General features: G+C 42.0%; 1 protein-coding gene across 8 annotated transcripts in view; it reads right to left on the reverse strand.

The window, feature by feature from the left end:
* Window positions 1-22,879, reverse strand: part of p2rx2 (purinergic receptor P2X, ligand-gated ion channel, 2) — a 94,294-nt gene that overhangs the window by 48,150 nt on the left and 23,265 nt on the right. For 7 of the 8 annotated variants that reach the window (XM_073065759.1, XM_073065758.1, XM_073065757.1 and 4 more), the window contains exons 2-5: window positions 17,284-17,431; window positions 15,322-15,393; window positions 3,081-3,156; window positions 261-354 (exon numbers count right to left, since the gene is read on the reverse strand). In XM_073065759.1, coding sequence (XP_072921860.1) covers window positions 261-354; window positions 3,081-3,156; window positions 15,322-15,393; window positions 17,284-17,431 — 390 coding nt within the window. Of the gene's footprint in view, window positions 1-260; window positions 355-3,080; window positions 3,157-15,321; window positions 15,394-17,283; window positions 17,432-22,414; window positions 22,464-22,879 lie in introns of those variants that run through there. The other variant, XM_073065761.1, reaches the window with a different exon arrangement.

Consider the following 22,879-nt stretch of genomic DNA (forward strand, 5'->3'; position numbering starts at 1 on the left):
TCAGTTAGTTAGGTGAATTCGTTTAGAGTGTATCTTCACCATGCTCTTTCTCTCTCTGTTTTGTTTTCTGCGGATGCTACCTAACCAGTTGATACTTTCCAGTAATTTATTGTGCTTATGCATATTGTCAACCCCCCAGCCGAAGTTGCTTGACGTTAATATCAACAGTAGTTGCCAAATAATAGCTGTAACACTACAGATAGCTAATCATAAGAACGGCCGTGGTAAGAAGCAGTAGTTAGCAAGAGCGTTATAAAAACCTCGTTGACGCTGCGTTCTCGACTGGACACCAGGCATAGACTTCACACGTCTTTATCGAATCACGGAAAGTTACACATCTCCCTGTCTTTACCCCTGTGCAGGAAGAGTGATCGTGAGCATGATTAAAAGCAATTGAAACTTTCTCCTGTTTATTGCAGCAATTTATTTTGGTAAATAATAACTTGGGAAACTCATTGGTTCAATGGAGACCAAGCCCCGAAAATAATCAGATTCCTGACTTTCCTTTGTATGCCCGGTGCCAGTCTTTGTAAACCAGGCTGGCAGCCCCTGGAGTTTTCAGGGGGCAAAAACAGTGATAATGACACCCCACTCCCAACACTAAGGGCTAAAATCTGGGCTGGTTTTGATGGATAAGAGCAACAGTATAGATTTTATATTATATCTTTCATATTTCCAAGCACCACTGGTCACAAATTTTAGAAATTTGCCACTCTTGAATCAAATAAAAAAATATTAAATGGCATGATAAAACTACAGATTGAAGAGATAAAATGTAAGATGCACCTCAAAGAGAGAGATTTGGAACAGCGTGGATGTGGAGAGGATGCTTCCTATGGTGGGACAGTTTAGGAACGGAGGACACAGCCTCAGAATAGAGGGACATCCTTTTAGAACAGTGGTGAGGAGGAATTTCTTTAAGTGGTGAATCTGTGGAACTCACTGCCACAGGCAGCTGTGGGGGCCAAGTCTTTATGTATATTTAATGCAGAGGTTGATAGATTCTTCCTTAGTCAGGGCATGAAGGAATACGGGGAGAAGGCAGGTGATTGGGGCTGTGAGGAAAAATGGATCAGCCATGATGAAATTGTGGTACAGACTTGATGGGCTAAATAGCCTAAATCTGCTCCTATATCTTTTGGTCTAATAGCAAGGGAAATCTACAACTTAATCCTCGGCAGCTGAATGAATAATGCTTTGCTATTAGAAATGGAACTGCTTTATTATCAAGATACAGTGAAAAACTTGTTTTGCATACTGTTCATACAGATCAAGTCATTACACGGTGCAAAGAGATAGTACGAGATAAAAGAATAACAAAATCCAGAATAAAGTACAGTTCAGGTAGACAGTAAGGTGCAAGATCATAACAAGGTGGTTTGTTGGGTCAAGTGCCCATATTATTGTACTCGGGAACCACTCAATCATCTTACAACACCAAGGTAGAAGGTGTCCTTGAGAGGTAAGGTTGTAAAATGGAATTTGCAAGAGACTGGAACTCAAGAATGAGAAATATCTCAGAATCTGTTAGTCTGTAGAAAAACAATGATGATACGTGAGGTTTTGTCAAACCGGTCATCAATATTGGTCAGCAAGGACACGGGCATTAATTGAATGGAATTTGATGCAGATTAGGAATTGGTCAACAGAATTTGATATGACTTTTGGAGAGAGAGGGCAAAAGGTCTTTCTGATCAACTAAATAGAATACAGAGCACCATGTCACTGAAGCCTGCAATGTAATGGGAGTCCTGGATTTAACCTCCATACAATTAGCAACTTGAAATCATTATCTAAAACTTGCAATCAGCAGTGAGCTCCCTGCTATCACTATAAAGGATTGTGCGTACGAAGACCTCCCAGAGCAACTCGATAGAAAGTACAGACAGGCTCCAACCTCAGGAATGGTGTCCCTGAGGCAAAGCCAGTTCTTCCGGTAGTGGGGAACAAGAACAGCTCTGCCCACAAAATGCTAAAATATACTCTTTACATCTGGCTTGGCCACCTGATCCTGTTTTAGCCAGCCGTTGAAGTACAAAATGTTTAAATTAACATTAATAATCATGCCAAAGATTTTAAAAGGCTTAAAAGATAAATTGAATGCATTAAAAATCAATAAATTTAAGCATGTACCTTCTACCTTGTTGACTCTTAGAATGGACGCCCCAGTTCAAGCACTGGGGATTTGTATCAAAATCGTGCTCTGTGAGGATTCAGACTGGACAGCATAGTCACGAAACTTCTGCTGGAAGGCTGCTGGGAGGATGGAACCTCCATCTTATTCACACCAGCATCAAAATCCTAAACTTCCTGGCATTTTCATGAGGGTACACTAATGGTTCTTTGCAAAACTGCCAGTATTTCCTGAAAAGAATCAAGTCTTATTTTTCCTCATATATAGTGTATAATCCTCCAAGAGGACCACAACCTTGTCGTGGTTTGGAGGCTTGCGTGCCTCAATGACACAGAGAGCTATGATCTGGCTCTTGGTAGGGGCACCCCCATGCCAAACAGGTCAGAGGGTAGAGGTCAGACTATGAGTGGTCCACCAGTCCTCCAGGTTTGGAGGTTCAGCTCAGGGGTAACAACCCTGATTGGTTAAAACAAAATTGTTATGGAAAGAACAATGAAAATCCTTCTACTTCTCAGTGCGACGGTATTCCTGAGTACCCACCCGGGGCTGACAGTAGTGAAAACTGAGAGGAAGCTACTGACACGATGAAAGAGGTTCTGAACACCACTAGAGATGGAGACAACACACACAAAATGTTGAAGGAACTCAACAGGCAAGGCAGCATCTCTGGAAAAAAGTACATCAACTGTACTTTTTTCCTGTAGATCTGCCTGGCCTGCTGAGTTCCTCCAGCACTTCGTGTGTGTTGCTTCGATTTCCAGCATCTGCAGATATTTTCTTCTTTGTGACTAGAGATGAAGACCTTCATTGCTGCCCTAAATGCCAGTGGTGTAATGGGCAGTAGGTAAGTAAGAAATAATGCATAATGCTAAAATAATTTTGCAAGTTATTTCATTTTTCCCTCTATACCATCCTTTTCCCACAACCATGTCATTTGATACAGTACCGTTTCCAAGAGGACCCATTTCTCCAGGCACACAGTCTGAGTTAGTCGTACAGTTCGATCCAGGTATAACATAGTGCTAGGAAACAATTTAACAAGATTTGACTACTTTTGTTAAAGAAACTTCTTTTAAATCAGAGAGAGAAGACCACAAATTAAAAATGCATCCATTAACATTTATTCCAATTAAGATTTTAAAATAGCTAATAACATTGAAAGAATTCAAAAATGTTATCATCTGAAGAAAAACTCAGAGCACTATAATAAAATGTGTGTAATGAAATAAGATAAGCAAAACACTTTGATTTGCATGTCATGCATATTGATCATCACAGATGTCATCCATAGGGAGGGTGTGTAGGAAAGAAGGGTTAGATTGATTGAGGAGTAGACAATAGGTGCAGGGGTAGGCCATTCGACCCTTCTAGCCAGCACCACCATTCACTGTGATCATGGCTGATCATACACAATCAGTACCCCATTCCTGCCCTCTCCCCATATCCCTTGACCCCGCTATCTATAACAGCTCTATCTAACTCTCTCTTGAATGCATCCAGAGACTTGGCCTCCACTGCCTTCTGGGGCAGAGCATTCCATATATCCACTACTCTCTGGGTGAAAAGGTTTTTCCGCATCTCTGTTCTAAATGGTCTATCCCTTATTCTTAAACTGTGGCCTCTAGTTCTGGACTCACCCATCAGCGGGAACATGCTTCCTGCCTCCAGCGTGTCCAATCCCTTACTAATCTTATATGTTTCAATCAGATCCCCTCTCATCCTTCTAAATTCCAGTGTATACAAGCCCAGTCGCTCCAATCTTTCAACAAATGACAGTCCCGCCATTCCGGGAATTAATCTTGTGAACCTACGCTGCACTCCCTCAATAGCAAGAATGTCCTTCCTCAAATTTGGAGACCAAAACTGCACACAATACTCCAGGTGGGGTCTCACCACCTGGAGTAGGTTTAAAGGATAGCACAACTTTATAGGCCAAGGGGCCCAAACTGTGTTCTATGTTCTATATTATTTTATTACAACAGTGCATTGAGGGTAAAACAATTACAGAATGCAAAATAAAGTTTTACAGAGAAAGTGCAGTACAGGTAGACTATAAGGTAAAAGGCGTTCTCAAGGGAGATTGTGCGCTCCTGAATCTATTTTATCATACTAGGGGACCATTTTATAGAATCGCAGAGAAGTACAGTACAGAAACTGGCCCTTCAGCCCATCTAGTCTATACCAAATCATTTAAACTGCCTAGTTCCATCCACCTTACCCCTGCCATCCATGTATCTATCCAAACTTCTCTTAAACATTGAAATCAAGCTCGCATGAACCTCCTGTGCTGGCTGCTCATTCCACACTCTCATGACCCTCTGAGTGAAGACTTCACCTTTCACCCTCTAGATGTAATGACCTCTAGTTGTAGTCCCACCCAACCTCACTAGAAAAAACCTGCTTGCATTTACCCGATCAGAACCCCTCATAATTTTGTATACCTCTATCAAATCTCCTCTCAATCTTCTATGTTCTACGGAATACAGTCCTAACATTCAATCTTTCCTTATTACTTAGGTCCTCCAGTCCCAGCAACATTCTTGTAAATTTTCTCTCTACACGTTCGACCTTCTTTACATCTTTCCTGTAGGTAGGTGACCAAAGCTGCACACAATACTCCAAATTAGGCCTCACCAACATCTCACACAACTTCACCATAACATCCCATCTCCTGTACTCAATACTTTGATTTATGAAGGCAAATGTGCCAAAAGCTTTCTTTACGACCTTATCTACTTGTGATGCACACTCAATGAATTATGAACCTGTATTCCCAGATCCCTTTGTTCTACCACACTCCACAGTGCCTTTTGTTCACTGTGTAAGACCTCCCCTGGTTTGTTCAAATGAAGTGCAAAACCTTGCACTTGTCTGCATTAAATTCCATCTGTCATTTTTTAGCCTGTTGTTCCAGCAGGTCCAGATTCCACTGCATGGTCTGATGGTCTTCTTTGCTGTGCACTGCATCCCCAGTCGCAGTGTCATCTGCAAATTAGTGACCTGGTTAACCACATTTTCCAGATTATTGATATAGATGACAAACAACAACACACCCAGCACCGATCTCTGCAGCACTCCACTAGACACAGGCTTTCATTCAGAGGCAGCCATCTACTACCACTCTTCAGTGTCTCCCACAAAGCCGATGTCTAATCCAATTTACTTCCTCATTTTGAATGCCAAGCGACTAAACCTTCTTGACCAACCTTCCATGTGGGACCTTGACAAATGCCTTGCTAAAGTCCATGTAGACAACATCCAATGCCTTGCCTTATCAACTTTCCTGGTAACTTCCTCGAAAAACTCTGTATGATTGGTTTGACACCACTTACTGCACACAAAGCCATGTTGACTATCCCTAATCAGCCCATCTTTCCAAATACTCATATATCCAGTCCCTTAGAATACCTCACAATAACTTTCCCACTACTGATTATAGGCTTACCGGCCTATAATTTCCTGGTTTATTTTTAAGAGCCTTTCATAAATAGTGGACAAACAATAGCTATCCTCCAATCCTTCGGTATTTCATCTATGGCTAAGGATGATTTAAATATCTCTGCTAGGCCCCATACAATTTCTGCACTTGCCTCCCACAGGGTCAAAGGACACACCTTGTCAGATTGCTCTACCCTAATTTGCCTCAAGACAACAGACTCCTCCTCCTCTGTAATGTGAATAGGGTCTATGACCTCACTTCTATAGATACTGTGCCCATCTCACAATAAATATAGATGCATAAAATCCATTTTAGATCTCCCCCACTACTGATGTCAGGCTCACCAGCCTATAATCTCCTGATTTATTTTTAGAGCCTTTCTTAAACAGTAGAACATCAATAGCTATCCTCCAACCCTCCAGTACCTCATCTGTGGCTAAGGATGATTTAAATATCTCTGCTAAGGCGCATACAATTTCAGGGGGTCATCCTTTTGCTCTTAACATATCTATAGAAGCCCTTGGGATTATGCCTCACCTTGTCTGCTAGGGCAACCTCATGCCTTCTTGTAGCCTTCCTGATATTTTTCTTAAGTGTTCTCTTGTATTTTTTATACTCCATAAGCACCTCCTTTGTTCCTACCTGCCCATACCTGCCATATGCCTTGTTTTTCTCTTAAACAAGGCCTCAATATCTCTTTAAAGCCAAGGTTCCCTAAAACTGTTATCTTTAACTTTTATCCTGACAGGAATATTACAAGCTTTGTACACTCAAAATTTCACTTTTGTAGGCCTCCCACTGACCAAAAGCACCTTTGCCAGAAAACAATCTGTCCCAATCCACATTTGCCAGATCCTTTCTGATACCATCAAAGTTGACCTTTCTCCAATTTAGAATCTCACCATGCAGACCAGACCTGTCCTGGTCCATATCTACCTTGAATCGAATGGCATTATGATCACCAGATGCAAAGTGTCCCCTATGCAAATTTCTGTCACCTGCCCTGATTCATTCCCGGATAGCAGATCAAGTGTCGCACACTCTCTCAGTGGGACTTTTATGTACTGATGAAGGACACCTTCCTGAACACATATGACAAACTTTATCCCATCTAGTCCTTTTACAATATGAGAGTCCCAGTCAATATCACTTACTATAACAACTCTCATGCTTCTTGCAACAGTCTACGATCTCTCTACAAATTTGTTCCTCTAAATCCTACGGACGGTTGGGTGGTTTGTAATACAATTCCATGATGTGGTCGTACCTTTCTGATTCCTCAGTCTCACCCATGAAGCCTCAGTAGGCGGGCTCTCCAGTCTGTCCTGACTGAATGCTGGCATGACATTGTCCCAGACGAGCAACACCACACCCTCTGCCCCGCTCTGTTGCATCTAAAACAATGGAACCCCATAATATCGAGCTACTAGTCCTGCCCCTTCTGCAACCATGACTTACAATATCATAATTCCAAGCGTTGATCCATGCCGAGCTCATCCGTCTTTCCTTTCTGCACTGAAATATACGCAGCTCAGGACACTAGTCACATCGTGCTCAACCTTTCGATTTCTTCCTATTTCTGGCCTCACTTGCATGTGGCACAGGTAGACAGTAGGTGCAGGAGTAGGCCATTCGGCCCTTCTAGCCAGCACCGCCATTCACTGTGATCATGGCTGATCATACACAATCAGTAGCCTGTTCCTGCCCTCTCCCCATATCCCTGGACCCCGCTATCTATAAGAGCTCTATCTAACTCTCTCTTGAATGCATCCAGAGACTTGGCCTCCACTGCCTTCTGGGGCAGAGCATTCCACATATCCACCACTCTCTGGGTGAAAAGGTTTTTCTGCATCTCTGTTCTAAATGGCCTACCCCTTATTCTTAAACTGTGGCCTCTAGTTCTAGACTCACCCATCAGCGGGAACATGCTTCCTGCCTCCAGTGTGTCCAATCCCTTAATAATCTTATATGTTTCAATCAGATCCCCTCTCATCCTAAATTCCAGTGTATACAAGCCCAGTCACTCCAATCTTTCAACATATGACAGTCCCGCCATTCTGGGAATTAACCTTGTGAACCTACACTGCACTCCCTCAATAGCAAGAATGTCCTTCCTCAAATTTGGAGACCAAAACTGCACACAACACTCCAGGTGGGGTCTCACCAGGGCCCTGTACAGCTGCAGGAGGACCTCTTTACTCCTATACTCAATATAGCAATCCTGAGATCACAACCGTGGTTGCCCTGTCTTTTAACTTAGCGCCTAACTCCCTAAACTCACTTAGCAGAACCTCGTCACTCTTCTTACCGACGTTATTGGTACCTACACTGACCATGACCCCTCCCACCTAAGAATGCCGAGGATTTGATCCGAGGTGTCTTGGACTCTGGCACCCGGAGGCAACGTACCATCTGGGAATCTCGTTCTTGTCCACAGAACCTCCTATCTGTTCCCCTAATGAATCCCCTGTCACCACAGCTCACCTCTTCCCCCCCTTCCCATCTGAGTCACAGTCAGACTCAGTCCCAGTGACCTGACTACAGTGATTTCCTCTGTTAGGTCATCCCCCACCAACAGTATCCAAAGTGATATACCTGTTGTTGAGGGGGAATGGGAGCAGGGGTGCTCTGTATTGGCTGCTTAACCCCGTTCTCCTTCCTGACCATCATCCAGTTTCCTGTGCCCTGCAACTTGGGAGTAACTACCTCCCTATATGTCCTACCTATCACCCCTCAGCCTCCCGAATGATCTGGAGTTCATCCAGTTCCAGCTCCACCTCCCTAATGCAGAGTGTTAGAAGCTGCAGCTGGATGCATTTCTTGCAGGTGAAGTCATCAGGGACTCTGGAGATCTCCCCACCTTCCCACTTCTCACACAAGGGGGTCTTTGATTATGTCACTGTTTTACTGAGGCAGTGAGAAGTATAGACAGAGTCCATGGAGAGGAGGCTGGGTTTCACGAAGTGCTGAGTTGCGTCCACAACTGGAGTTATAGATGCACAGAAAAGTACAGCACAGAGACAGGCCATTTGGCCCTTCTAGTCCATGTTGAAACCACTTAAACTGCCTACACCCATCGACCTACGCCGTGACCAAAGCCCTCCATACCCCTCCCATCCATGTACCTATCCAAACTTTACTTAAACATTGAAATTGAGCACTCATGCACCAGTTGTACTGGCAGCTCATTCCACACTCTCACGACCCTTTGACTGAAAAAGTTTCCCCTCATGCTCCCCTTAAATTTTTCACCTTTCACACTTAACCCATGACCTCCGGTTGTAGTCCCACACAATCTTAGTGGAAAAAAGCCTGCTTGCATTTACCTTACCTAAACCCCTCATAATTTTGTATACCTCTATCAAATCTCCTCTCAATCTTCTATGTTCCAAGGAATAAAGTCCTAATCTTTCCTTATAACTCAGGTCCTCCAGACCCGGAAATTTTCCCTGTACTTTTCAACCTAATTTACATCTTTCCTGGAGGTACAGCACACAGTACATCAGATTCCGCCTCACCAACACCTGCTACGGCTCTCTGCAGTTTCTTGTGATCACATGCAGAGCAGTTGCCATATCAGGTCGTGATTTATCCAGACAGGATGATTTCCCTGGTGCATCGAGAGAGGAAATGACAGAGAATTGAGCAGAAACCACTGGGGAATATGGGCAGACTGACTATTCTCACTGGCAACATTTTTAACTGATAATAGTTGCATCTGAGGCAATTCATCACTTGCCTGAGCTGATTGATGTAGGAAGAATGCATTTTCCGTCTACAATTGTGTTTAGAATATAGAGCCAATACTAAACTGGGAAAAGGGTATATTCAATTGGAGTCCTATTAATGCCTAATAAAATCCGTAGGAATAGTACAGGTCAGGGCCAGTCAGATGCTAGCAGAGATACAAGACTAGACAGAAACAGGATAATTCAACAGAGGCCAGATTCTGCATAAATGCATCCCTTCCTGTTCACACCCTTGCTGGTGTTTGAAATGCTGGAGATTTATGGTTGAAGCTGTTTCCACTAGTCTGTCCCTTGGCTGACCTTTGTCTTGTACAAAGTGGACTGAAAAGATATTTATGAAAACGTAACAACAGTGGTGTGGTGAACTACATATACCTGTCTGGACACGCCCCCTGCTGACTGCTCCTTTGGCTCCTCCCACAGACCCCTGTATAAAGGTGATGGAGGTCTGAGCCCGGCCTCTCTGTCTCCAGGATGTAGTATGGTGGTCAATCACTGCTTGTTCCTTCTTCCAGTCAATAAAAGCCGATACCTCACTTTTACGTCTCAGAGTGAGTTATTGATGGTGCATCAAGTAGAGATGCAACAGGCCCTGGTCGATATTGTTTGCTGGTGAACATTTCAGGAGTATTATCATAGATCAGAGAGTCTGGTAGACCTTCTACATTTGGAACAGTAATGAGATTTGTACATTTACATGGAGCACTGCCACAAGAAATATCATTCTTCATGAGACCATAAGACCAGAAGATATAGGAGCAAAATTAGGCCATTTGGCCCATTGAGTCTGTTCTGCCATTCCATCATGGCCGATTCAATTTTCCTCTCAGCCCCATTCTCCTGCCTTCTCCCCATACCCCTTTGTGTCCTGTCTAATATAGAAACTATTAACCTCTGCCTTAAATATTCATACAGACTTGGCATCCAGAGCTGCCTCTGACAAAGAATTCCACAGATTCATCACTATCTGGCTAAAGACATTCTCCTCATCTCTGTTCTAAAAGGATGCCCTCTAATCTGAGACTGTGAGACTCTCCCACCATAGAAAATATCTTCTCCACATTCACTCCATCAAGTCCTTTCAGCTTAGGTAGATCTCCAGTAAGTTACCCCTCATTCTTCCCAATTCCAATTTATTCAGGCCTACAGGCATCAAAAGCTCTTCATATGACAAACCATTCAATCCTGGAATCATCTTTGTGAACTTCCTTTGCACCCTCTCCAATTTCAGCACGTCCTTGCTAAGATGAAGGGCCCAAAGGCCCAAGAGAGGCCTCACCAGTGCTTTATAAAGTCTCAACATTACATCCTTGCTTTTATATCAGGGTTTCTCAACTGGGGTTCCGTGAGAGGGTGCTAGGGGTTCTGCGAGAGATTGTGATTAAGGAAAAATAAACGTAGTTTTTTGAACTCCACGCAACGTGTGATGCTAGTGCTCGCAGTGGAGGGCAGTGACCGAGCAGCCCCGTTAGCAGACTCGTCAGAGGTTGCTCAGCCAGTGTGGCAGTGCGCGGTTGGACCATGTTTATTTGGTTGAGACCATAGGGAAAGGGGAGGTCATTGATAATTGGTGAGTGCTGTACTGCATGGAAGGGAGGACGGTAGGCTGGTAATTGGTGAATGCTGTATGGCGAGGAAGGGAGGACGGTAGGCTGGTAATTGGTGAATGCTGTATGGCGAGGAAGGGAGGACGGTAGGCTGGTAATTGGTGAATGTTGTATGGCGAGGAAGGGAGGACGGTAGGCTATTGAGGAGCATGAAGTGCATTTTCTGAGCATTGAATAGACTCGCCCAACTTGGGCTGTGATATTTACTGACCTGCCCTGGGACAAGTTCTGGATTTCTGTGAAAGGAAAGTATCCTGCCATTCATAGGAAAGCAATGAACATTTTGCTGCTGTTTTCAACTTCTTACATGTGTGAGCTTTCTTTTCTTTGTTCAACAACCATCAAGAGCAAGGATAGAAATGATCACATTTCAGCTGAAGTTGAAATCCATGTGTGCTTATCTCAAGTTTGACCCAGAATTGTGAAATGTGCAAAGGAAATAAAGAGATTAATTTCAAGAAGGGCAAGCTAAGCTTAATTATCTCTGTTTTTCAAGAAAGGTTGGCTAAAAATTCATTCTCTACTCAAAAGAGTATTGACAATTATTTTTGGATTATAACATCTACAACTTACTGATTACGCTAACTAATGTACTGTGAGCTGTAGATATAATAATTTTTATGCAGGGGTTCCCTGAGACCTGAAAATTATTTCAAGAGTTCCTCTAGGGAAAAAATGTTGAGAAAAGTTGTTTTATATTCTAGTCCTCTCGAAATGAATGCTAAGATCACATTTGCCTCCCTCACCTCAGACTCAACCTGCAAATTAACCTTTAAGGAATCTTGCACAAGCACTCCCAAATCCTTTTGAGCCTCAGTTTTTTTTGTACTTTCTCTCTATTTAGAAAGTAGTCAACACTTTCATTCCTTCTATCAAAGTGCACTTCCTGACATTGTATTAAATCTGCCACTTCTTTGTCCATTCTTTGTTGAAGTCCTTCTGTAGCCTCTCTACTTCCTCAAAATTACCTGCCCCTTCACCTACCTTTGTATCATCAGCAAATATGGCCACAAAGCCTTCAATTCCATCATCCAAATCATTGACATATAACATAAAATGAATCTGTCCTAACACAGACCACTGTGGAACACCACTAGTCATTCGTAGCCAAACAGAAAATGGTCCCTTCATTCCCACTCTTTGCCTCCTGCCAATCAGCCACTGGTTTATCCATGCTAGAATCTGTCCTGTTAAGTAGACTTATGTGTGTCACCTTGTCAAAGGCCTCCTGAAAAACAAGGTACACAACGGATCTTTTTTGTCTATCCTGCTTGCTACTTCTTCAAAGAATTCCAACTGATTTGTCAGGCAAGATTTTACCTCGAGGAAAACATGTTGACTACACCTCATTTTATCACGTGCTTCCAAGTACCCTGAGACCTCAGCCTTAATAACTGACTCCAACATCTTCCCAACCACTGAGGTCAAACTAACTCTCCTATAATTTTCTTTCTTCTGCCTCTTTCCCTTCTTGAAGAGTGGAGTGACATTTGCAATTTTCCGGTCTTCTGAAACCATTCCAGAATCTAGTGATTCTTGAAGAATCATTACTAATTCCTCCACAATTTTTTCAGCCACCTCTTTCAGAACCCTGTTGTGTACACCATCTGGTCCAGGTGACTTATCTACCCTAAGACCTTCCCGTTTCCTAAGAGCCTTTTCTCCAGTTATGGTAACTTCACACCCCTGACCCCTGATGGCGCTGGTGAAGCTCTGCGACTACTTGCTGATGGCAAATAAAACAAAGAAAACAACTAAATACTTTATTAATCACAGGTTATTCCTTGCACTCGGACCCAGGCCCTGTCACTTCGATACGCTGGCCTATTGTTTTCTGCTAAACAATCACTGCAAACAATAACCTGTAGCCTCCTGGTCAGAGTTGAGCTTTTGAACTGACTGTACAGCTTGGCATTTTCGGGGTAGGAACTGAAATCTCCAAGGAGTAGTTCAGTTGTGGAGCAGTGTGTGTGGGCTGAATCGAAGCAGCGGAGTCCGGGCCAGAGAGGCCAACTTACAGGCAATTTGGTTTGGCAGAACCGAGGCACGGAGAACGGAAGTGATGCAGAGTCAAAGTGGCAGGGCCTGAGAGTGAAGAAAGACCCAACGAGTGATCGATTTAAGGACTGAGTCAAATTGGAAAAGTTGGGTATGGGCACCAGCCTGACAGTATATCGAAGTGACAGGGCCTGGGTCCGAGTGCAAGGAATAACCTGAGCTTGGAACGATTTAAACACTGGGTCAGATTGAGAAAGGTCAGGGTGTCCAGGCCAGAGGCGAGGGATGGGCCGGTTCAACTACTGCTTCGCGAGTTCTAGTCGACTCTGCACTGGACTTTAGCTCGATGCTCTACGAGGTTTAATCATCACTGTACTGAATTTTGGCTGTGGCTTGCAACTATCAAGGTGCAGACTCACTTTTGTGAACTTCAATTCTGAATGCTATTTGCTTACTTTTAATATTTGCACTTCTTTCCCCTTGCATGTTGGGTGTTGATAGTCTTTTTTTAATGGGTTCTATTGGGTTTCCTTGTTTTATAGCTGCCTATAACAAAAACGGACCTCAAACAGATACATATTTTGATAATAAATGTATTTTGAACTTGAACTTTGGAACTTACACTATACTGCTAGTGTCTTCCACAGTGAAGACTGATGCAAAATACTTGTTCAGTTCCTCCACCATTTCTCTGTCCTCCCATTACTACCCCTCCAACACTGTCTTCCAGCAGGTTAATATCCACTCTCATCTCTCTTTTACACTTTATGTATCTGAAGAAACTTTCGGTATCCTCTTTAAAATTATTGACTAGCCTACTTTCATATTCCATCTTCACCTACTTTATGACATCTTAGTTGCCTCCTGTTGGTTATTAAAAGCTTCCTAATCCTCTAACTTCCCACTAATTTTTGTTCTATTATACACACTTTCTTTAGCTTTTATGTTGGCTTTGACTTGTCTTGTTAGCCCTGATTGTGTCATCTTGCTTTTAGAATCTTTCTTTCTCCTTGGGATGTAAATATCCTGTGCCTTCCAAATTGCTTCCAGAAATTCCAGCCATTGCTGCTCTGCCATCATCCCTGCCAGTGTTCTTTCCAATCTGTTCCTGCCAGCTCCTCTTTCATGCCTCTGTAATTCCCTTTACTCCACTGTAATACTAATGCATATGCCTTCAGCTTCTCTCTTTCAAATTTCAGGGTGAATTTCATCATATTATGATCACTTGCACCTAAGGGTTCTTTTAAGCTCTCTAATCAATTCTGGTTCATTGCACAACACCCAATGCAGAATAGCAGACCCCTAGTGGGCTCAATGATGAGCTGCTCTAAAAAACATTCTTGTAGGCATTCTAGAAATTCTCCCTCTTGAAATCCAGCATCAACCTGGTTTTATCAATCTACCTGCATGTTGGAATCCCCCATGACTATTGTAACATTGCCCTTGTGACATGCATTTTCTATCTCCCATTGTAATTTGTGGACCACATCCTTACTACTGCTTGGGGGTCTGTATACAACCCCATCAGGGTCTTTTCACCCTTGCAGTTCCTTAGCTCTGTCCACAATGATTCAACACCTTCTGACCCAATGTCACCTCTTGCTAATGATTTGATTTCATTTTTACCCACAGAGCAACGATGCCCCCTCTGCCTTCCTGCCCATCCCTTTGATACAATGTGTATCCTTGGACGTTAAACTCCCAGCTATAATCTTCTTTCAGCCATGATTCAGTGATGTCCACAACATCATACCTGCCAGTCTGTAACTGTGCCATAAATTCACCTACCTTATTCTGTATACAGTGTGCATTCAGATACAACTCCTGTATTCACCCTTTTTGATTTTGTCCACCTTTTATAACTCATCCTATTGACTGTAATTTTGCCCTATCATCAGCCTCTCCTGCACATTGCCTGTTTGTAAACCAACTACCTCATCTTCAGCACTATCACTCCGGTTCCCATCCCCCTGCCAAACTGGTTTAAACCCTCCTTTGTTTCCCCATAGACCCTCATCATCCAGGCCATGCTCTTGTCTGAGGAGGTACTGAGGCCACCAGATTCAGGAACAGTTATTACCCTACCACCACCAGGTTCCTGAACTGGCATGGATAACTTAACTCACCACAACTCTGAACTAGTTTCTACAACCTACAGATTCACTGCTGAGGACCCTTTACAACTCATGTTCTCAGTATTTTTTTTATTTGCATGATTTGTCTCTTTAGTCACATTGGTTGTTTGTCAGTCCTTGTTTATATGCAGCTTTTCATAAATTCTATTGTATTTCTTTATTTTCCTGTAAATGCCTGCAAGAAAATGAATCTCAGGGTTGTATTTGGTACTTTGATGGTAAATTTTACTTTGACTTTTAGCTTGATCGTCACTCTTACCTCAGGACAGGTGCTCATTCTCTGAGAAGGGGTTGTTTTAATCTGCACGGTGATACTGAAAACATCTCGACCCTGGAATGAAGATGATTGCAGAGTTAGTTCTTAGCTATCAACGCCTTTGGTGAACTTGGATATTATCAACCCTATCGAAATGGACCTACATGAGTTATGGGAACAGGTTTTCAAATTGAATGCAAGACCAACACCGGTTTGGGTCCCTCGCTGTTGGATGACCAGCTCATACAAAGCAGGCCTCCATAACTCTGTGTCAAATGAAGCACAAGTCCTGAGTTCATATTTCTTCATGTGCATGAGGTACCCACCAAGGCCAGCTCACTGGTGAGCCATTCCTAGGGAAGACTGCCAGATGTTAAAGACCCCCTCTATGTGGCAACCAAGACCAATTCCATGGGCGTTGGTGAAGGAGGACCAAATGTTGGTTGTGTTTGACCATTCCACCCTCACTGTGATTGTCTGCCCTCTACGTATCCTGCTCTATAGGTGCTTCCACAGTGTGGCAAAGTGCAGTTAGTGAGGCCAAGGCCACAGCATGCTACACGATCATTAAAGAGAGAGGTTATCTTTATATGTCACACGTACATCAAAACATACAGTAAAATACGTCATTTATGTCAAATCAAATCAGTGAGGATTGTGCTGGGCAGCCCGCAAATGTCATCACTACTCCCAGTGGCAACATAACAAGCCCACAACTCACTAACCCTAACCGTGCAACTTTGGACTGTGGGAGGAAACCAGAGCACCCGGAGGAAACCCACAGTCACAGGGAGAAGGTACGGCAGAGGGAATCGAACCCCGATCAGTGATCACTACCGCTGTGATGCTACGTTAAATGCTACATTTCTGTGCTGCCCAGCATTGGTGGACCACACTATAATAAATTCGTACCTATTATTTATTTATTTTATTTGCAATACAGTGCAGAACAGGCCCTTCTGGCCCTTTTTAAGTGCACCACCCAGCAATGTCCCGATTTAATCCTGGCCTAATCACGGGACAATTTACAACGACCAACCAACCCACTAACCGGTATGCCTTTGGGCTCTTGGAAACCGGAACACCCAGAGGAAACCAATGCGGTCACGGGGAGAATGCTCAAACTCCTTACAGTCAGCAGCGAGAATTGAACCCAAGTCACTAGTACTGTAAAGCGCTGTGCTAACTGCTATGCCACCGTATTTATCTCCAGAAATACGTCAGTAGGGTTGGAATTATTCCGCTCTCATTTGCGACACTAAAGCGATGAGGTATTGTGCTCCTCCTTCATTCTTGTGGCTCATCATCAACCAGTCTCACACAGTGGCAGGCTCAGTTTTGGTTAGTAAATGTGGTCCTCAACTTGTTACATAATTCCATGCACAACTCACATAGGTCAACTCTGACCAGCTATGCCCAGCCCACTTTCACAGATGCCACGATTGCTTAGCAATTCACTGCAGATAAAATCAACTTGGCACCTCAGAAATCTGAAAACATGAACGCTGGGCGATCCAGTTTCTTCCAGCAATGACTAGGTTTCAGTAGGGCAGAGAAACACCAAGATCCCCATTGCAGCAACTGAGAAGCTCCACAACCTGCCTTTAACAGAAAGCAACACACACAAATTGTTGGAGGAGCTCAGCAGGCCAGGCACCGTCTATGGAAAAGAGGAAACAGTTGACATTTTGGGCCGAGACCCTTCTTCAGGACTGGATAGAAAGAGGAGAAGTCAGAGTAAGGGGAGGAAGAAGGACAAGGTGGCAGCTGATAGGTGAGACCGGGAGAAGGGGAGAGATAAAGTGAAGAGCCGGGAAGTGGATCGGTGGAAGAGATACAGGCCTGGAGGAGGAAGGGGGTAGAAGACCATGGAAGAGAGGGAGGGGGGAGGAGCACCAGAGGTGATGAGCAGGTAAGGAGATGAGGTGAGAGAGGGAAACAGAAAGTACACCAGTTGCTTCCTACCTCTGGTGGATTAACGTATTCTGCCACATCCCAAACTTTATCTTCAAAAGAGGAATTTGTGACTGCAATCCCTTTGACCTTGGTGATGACTGAACTTTGAGGAGCATTCTCTTTATCTTGATATGATTTCTGGATGATGAAAACATACCTGTATAAATCAGAAACAATTATTAATCTGAGAATTAAATCAAGTAGTTTTTTTTTTTGCAAATTAATTCTTTATTCTTCCAGGAAAGGGCTTTTAATTTCTCAGCTGAATAGGAGTGTTGTTGTGTTCTATGACTATGGATTATCCTAATACCAAGTACTATTGGTACAACAACCTTCAAAAGAGACCTGGTTTTCAGCATCAACTGACTGTTTTTCCTCTTCCTCTCACCTCTTCCTTAAATATACCCAATGTCTTGGCCTCTACAACCTCCTGTGGCATCTAATTCCACAGATTCACCACACTCTGGCTAAAGAAATTCCCCCTCATCTCCATTATGAAAGGACATCCCTCTACTCTGAGGCTCTGCCCTCTGGTCCTAGAATTCCCCACCACAGGAAACCTCCTCTCCACATCCGCCCTATTGAGGTCCTTCAACATTCGATAGGTTTCAATGAGGTCACCCCCCCCCCCCATTCTTCTGAATTCCAGTGAGTACAGGCCCTGAGCCATCAAATGCCCTCCATATGACAAACCTTTCAATCCTGGAATCATTTTCATGATCATCCTTTGAGCCTCTCCGATGTCTTAGATAAAGGATCCAAAATGGCTCAGAATACTTTAAGTGAGGCCTCACCAGTGCCTTATAAAGCCTCAACATCACATCCTTCCTTTTATATTCCAGCCCTCTCGAAATGAATGCTAGCATCGTATTTGCCTTTCTTACCACCGACTCAAGCAGCAAATTAACCTTTAGGGAATCCCGCAGAAAGGCTAGTCATGTGTGTCTATCCTCTGCCCACCTTCCTTGCACTCGCACCCAGTTTTGCCACTCTACTCCTCCCAGTGAGCAGAAAAACATCTTGGTTCCTGTTTACACGAGTTTTGCAATTCTTGATTCTTAATCTATTTAATTTAGGTATGCAGATCAAGGCAAGAGAAGGACCGGGTTTCTTTGGATGTACGTTTTAAGTGTTTTTCTCTGTATTGCTTTCAGTTTTTAAAAGCATCCAAATAGATTATCTGAATATTTTAAGAGCTGAAATAATTCGAATGAACTGAGTAAGGGCAGTAAGTACTGTGTATACACAGTGTATGAATGAAATTAATTTATTTCAGTCAGTACAAAAAGCATCATACAACGATGATTTCATTGGACAAAATTACAACAAAAAACATAGCTATTCTTTAAAACAGACTAAAAGGGTGTAGGCTGAAGCTACAGCTTATCACGTCTACCACTCTTATACAACAACATATTTGGCATCAATCATCAGATCAAAAACAAAAAAATTCATAACCTTTTAACACAAAATCCAACTCCAAATATCATTTATTTACATTACTTCCATTCATTTTAATTCATTTATTTTATATTTGTTCATTAAATAATTTTTTTAACTTGTTAGGTGTGGTGCATGTTTTTAAATTCTCACTACAACTGTTCCATAGATTCACCCCTCTGACTGAAATACAATGATTTTTTACATTTGTTCTTATCCTTTGTTTTTGAAATATACATGTTCCTCTCAAATCATGTTGACTTTCTCTCACTTTAAACAACCTTTGGATACTTTGTGGTAACTGTCCATTTTTGACTTTTTACATAATTTGTATTATTTTAAAACCTATGAAATCTCTGAATTTTAAAGTGTTTAGTTGAATAAATAGTGGATTGGTTGGCTCATAATAACTTGTCTTATTTACAATACGTATAACTTTCTTTTGGACTAGAAAAATTGAATTTGTATTTGTTTTGTGTGTATTTCCCCACACCTCTACACAGTAAGTCACGCACGGGACTATAAGTGAACAGTATAATTATATGAAGATTCCTGATTTAAGAAATCTTGCGCTTTGTACAGTATTGCAATAGATCTTGACATTTTTGCTTTGACATAATTTTTGTGGTTTCCAGCTTAATTTACTATCTATTACCACTCCTAAAAATTTTGTTTCAGATACATTATCAATTTCAACATCATTTATTGTAAGTTTACTATATGAGTTTGGTACCCGGTTTCCAAATATTATGAATTTAGTTTTACTTAGATTCAGTGATAATTTGTTAGTTTCAAACCATTTCTTTATAATTTTAGTTTTTTCTCCACTGTATCCAAAAGTTGTTTCAGATGTTCCCCACTACAAAATATAGTTGTATCATCAGCAAATAATATACATTTTAATGTCTGAGAAACCATACATATATCGTTTATATACAAAATGAACTGCAATGGACCAAGCACTGAACCTTGTGAAACCCCACAAGTTACCCTCAAAAGTTTTGAATTCGAGTTGTTTATATGTACATACTGATATCTGTCTTCCAAATAACTACTTAACCAGTCATGTCCCACCCCTCTAATACCATATCTTTCTAATTTTATTAATAATATTTTATGGTCAATGGTGTCAAATGCTTTTTTTAGATCAAGGAATATTCCCACAGTATATCCATTTCTTTCTATAGTGTTTGATATTTCTTCTACAAAATCTATTAATGCTATTATTGTGGTTCTGTTTTTTTCTGAAACCATATTGCTGTTCACAGAGTATATTATGTCTTGTTATAAAATCATTTAACCTTCTTACAAATATTTTTTTCAATATTTTGGAGAACTGTGAGAGCAAAGAAACTGGTCTATAATTTGAAAACACATGTTTATCTCCAGCTTTGTATATTGGAATGACCGTGGTTATTTTCATTTTATTGGGAAATTTTCCAGCAATCAAAGACTGATTACAAATACGAGTCAGTGGTTTCACAACACAGTCAATGATGTTTTTAATTAAATACATATCATATCCATTCTAATCTGTTGATTTCTTGCTCTTTGATTTATATACTATCTATATACTACTAAAACTCTCATGCTTTGTTTGTGACCTCCAATTAGCGCAAACGATGCATTACAGCGGCACTAGTTTTGGCTAAATAGACTTAAAATGAGCTAACTTACAGAATGCCGGTGAAGTTCAGGGTTATATATTCGTATAAAATTGCTCACTTGCCAAAATCAACAGCCCCGCTTTCACCCAAGAGCCGATGTCAGCCATGATGGAAACCGCGTCGCGATACCATGACGCATGTGCACGGCCAGCCTCAGAAGCGACTCACAATGCTCACAGCAGAGACACCAACCGGAGCACAAGGGCAGGGCAGCTCCACTTCAAGCAGTCACATTCTGCTAATCACCATCAGAATGTGCAGGACTGGGACAGATCTAACTGCCACCCATCAATAAGAGATAATTAAATCTTATTGTAATGATGTACTTTGAGACACCCATCAAACCCTTTGCTGCAGTCAAAGGACAGCGGTGACTATATCACATCCATTTAGGACAGTGCCAACCACATCATCAAGAATAATTAGCATCCTGGAGGCTTTGGTGTTACTGCGTCATTAAGGTAAAAAAAATTATGGTCAGCCTAATTATGTCGCATGGAAAGAAAAGGGGGACATTATGGTCAAGAGAAGACGCCAAATGTCATCAAGAAGCGGCAAGGAGAGGGAGAGAACAAGAATTGGATGAGGCCAGGGCCGCACAACTCCAGGATCAAAGAGTCAGGACAAAAAAGATGAGAGAAGAAGAGACAGAGGAGGAGAGGCATGCACGTCTCCAGAATGACAACAACAGACACAGAAGGAGGAGAGAGGAAGAGACAAAGGAGCTCAGAAATGCACATCTTCAGGATCAGAGACAAAGAACAAACAGCAGAAGAATGAAGGGACGGGGCATGAAAGGACTGCACGTCTCCAGAATGACGATGAGAGGCACACCCTTGTGCCTTGGCAGATCAACCAGAAATGATGCCATCAAAAGTATCCTTTGTTAAACACGGAGGAGCTATATTTGCCTTGCTACGCGTCGTTCTTCCTTAATAAACTGAGATTTTCTTCTTCAATTTCCAAAGCAAAGCGATACCAATAGCATTCAGGAAAATGTAATGTTCATTCTGGTCACATCAGACTGCACTACCCTTCTCTCAAAGGGTGCCCCAACGGGTCACCCCGTTGTCTAGTATCAATTATTTCTTTTTCCTCAGTTGCTCTAATAAACATAGGGTAAGTGTTTATTACTATTTACTGAAATATATCTGAAATAACATTGAATTTATTAAATGTCCACAGAGTAATACTTGCAACAGTATATCTTTTGGCAAAAGGTCTCTGCAAGTCTCTGTAAGCAATGTCAGTCATACCTTTCACTGCTTGGAAAATTGGGTTATCTTTCAATTGCAATTGTAGTCTCTCAAATACATTGATTTCTTTAAACAACTTTCTGCCAATTTTCAATGGAATGACTGAGTACACAAAAAGTTGATTGGATAGGCAAATTATATGCACAAGATCATGCTAGACTATTAGGTACAACTAATTTGTTTTCCAAGTGATATCTGAGTGGATAGTCAATTGAAACTTCCTCAATAACTTTTTAGAATACTTCAGACATTAGTTAGTTCTGTTTGTTAGTTAGCAAATTTGACACAGTCTATACTAAAGGTTCATTTATTATTAAAGTATGTATGTAGCATACAGCTCCGAGATTCAGCTTCTCCAGATAGCCAAAAGACAAAGAAAACCATGGAAGTTGTTCAAAAGAAAACATCAACCCTCCCCCACACAAAAAAAACAAATCTCGCAAATGGCAACATGAGCAACACATCCCCATGCAAAAAATAATCGCACAAACAACAACATGATCAACACCCCCCCCCCACCCTCACAAAGAAAACTGAAAAAATCATGCCAAACGGCAACAAGAAAGAACAGACATTAGTTAGCACTGTTCATTAGTATGTTGGTCACAATCTGAAGGGACCAAAGGAAAACTGGAAAGGTGAGATAACAGATTACTACAGGTAGCTTCAGCAGTTGATTCTAGCTCTTGGGCTGTGGCCAGGCCTCTAAAATATAAAGGAAGGTTATAATTTTCTCAGTCTTGCCTCCTTCTTTGTGCCTCTCTCCGTCATCCTTACCGTGCCATCGGTCTACTTTGGCCACCGTGCCCTTTTTCCTCCTCATCCTCCTAACAAAATGGAAATGTTGGAAGGAACCACCAGGAAGAAAACAGTGCATTAATAAAAGACCCTCAGAAGTTCAAAACGTTTTAGAGCGGAAGTCGGCACTTTGAAATTGGCCTAACACAGAGGAAAATATTTTAAAAATCACTATGTAACAAAATCTCCTTCTCCTTCATTTTATTTGAAAGCCAGCAAAAATGCCAAGATAAGATTTACCCTATCATTACCTCTACAGTGGTACCTTCCAACTTGTGGGCAAGATCAGGAAGTAAAGCTGTCATTCAACCACCAAGTCAAAACACAAATTGGGGTAAAGGATGATGACATTTAACGTCGATGCATTAGAAAACTTTTTCTTTCATGGGAATTCTCAATATTGAGATTCACAGAGAACTAGAACATAGATTAAAAGGACTTTTG

The sequence above is a fragment of the Hemitrygon akajei genome, chromosome 14, assembly GCF_048418815.1.
Source record: "Hemitrygon akajei chromosome 14, sHemAka1.3, whole genome shotgun sequence".
In the NCBI taxonomy this organism is placed as follows: Eukaryota; Metazoa; Chordata; class Chondrichthyes; order Myliobatiformes; family Dasyatidae; genus Hemitrygon; species Hemitrygon akajei.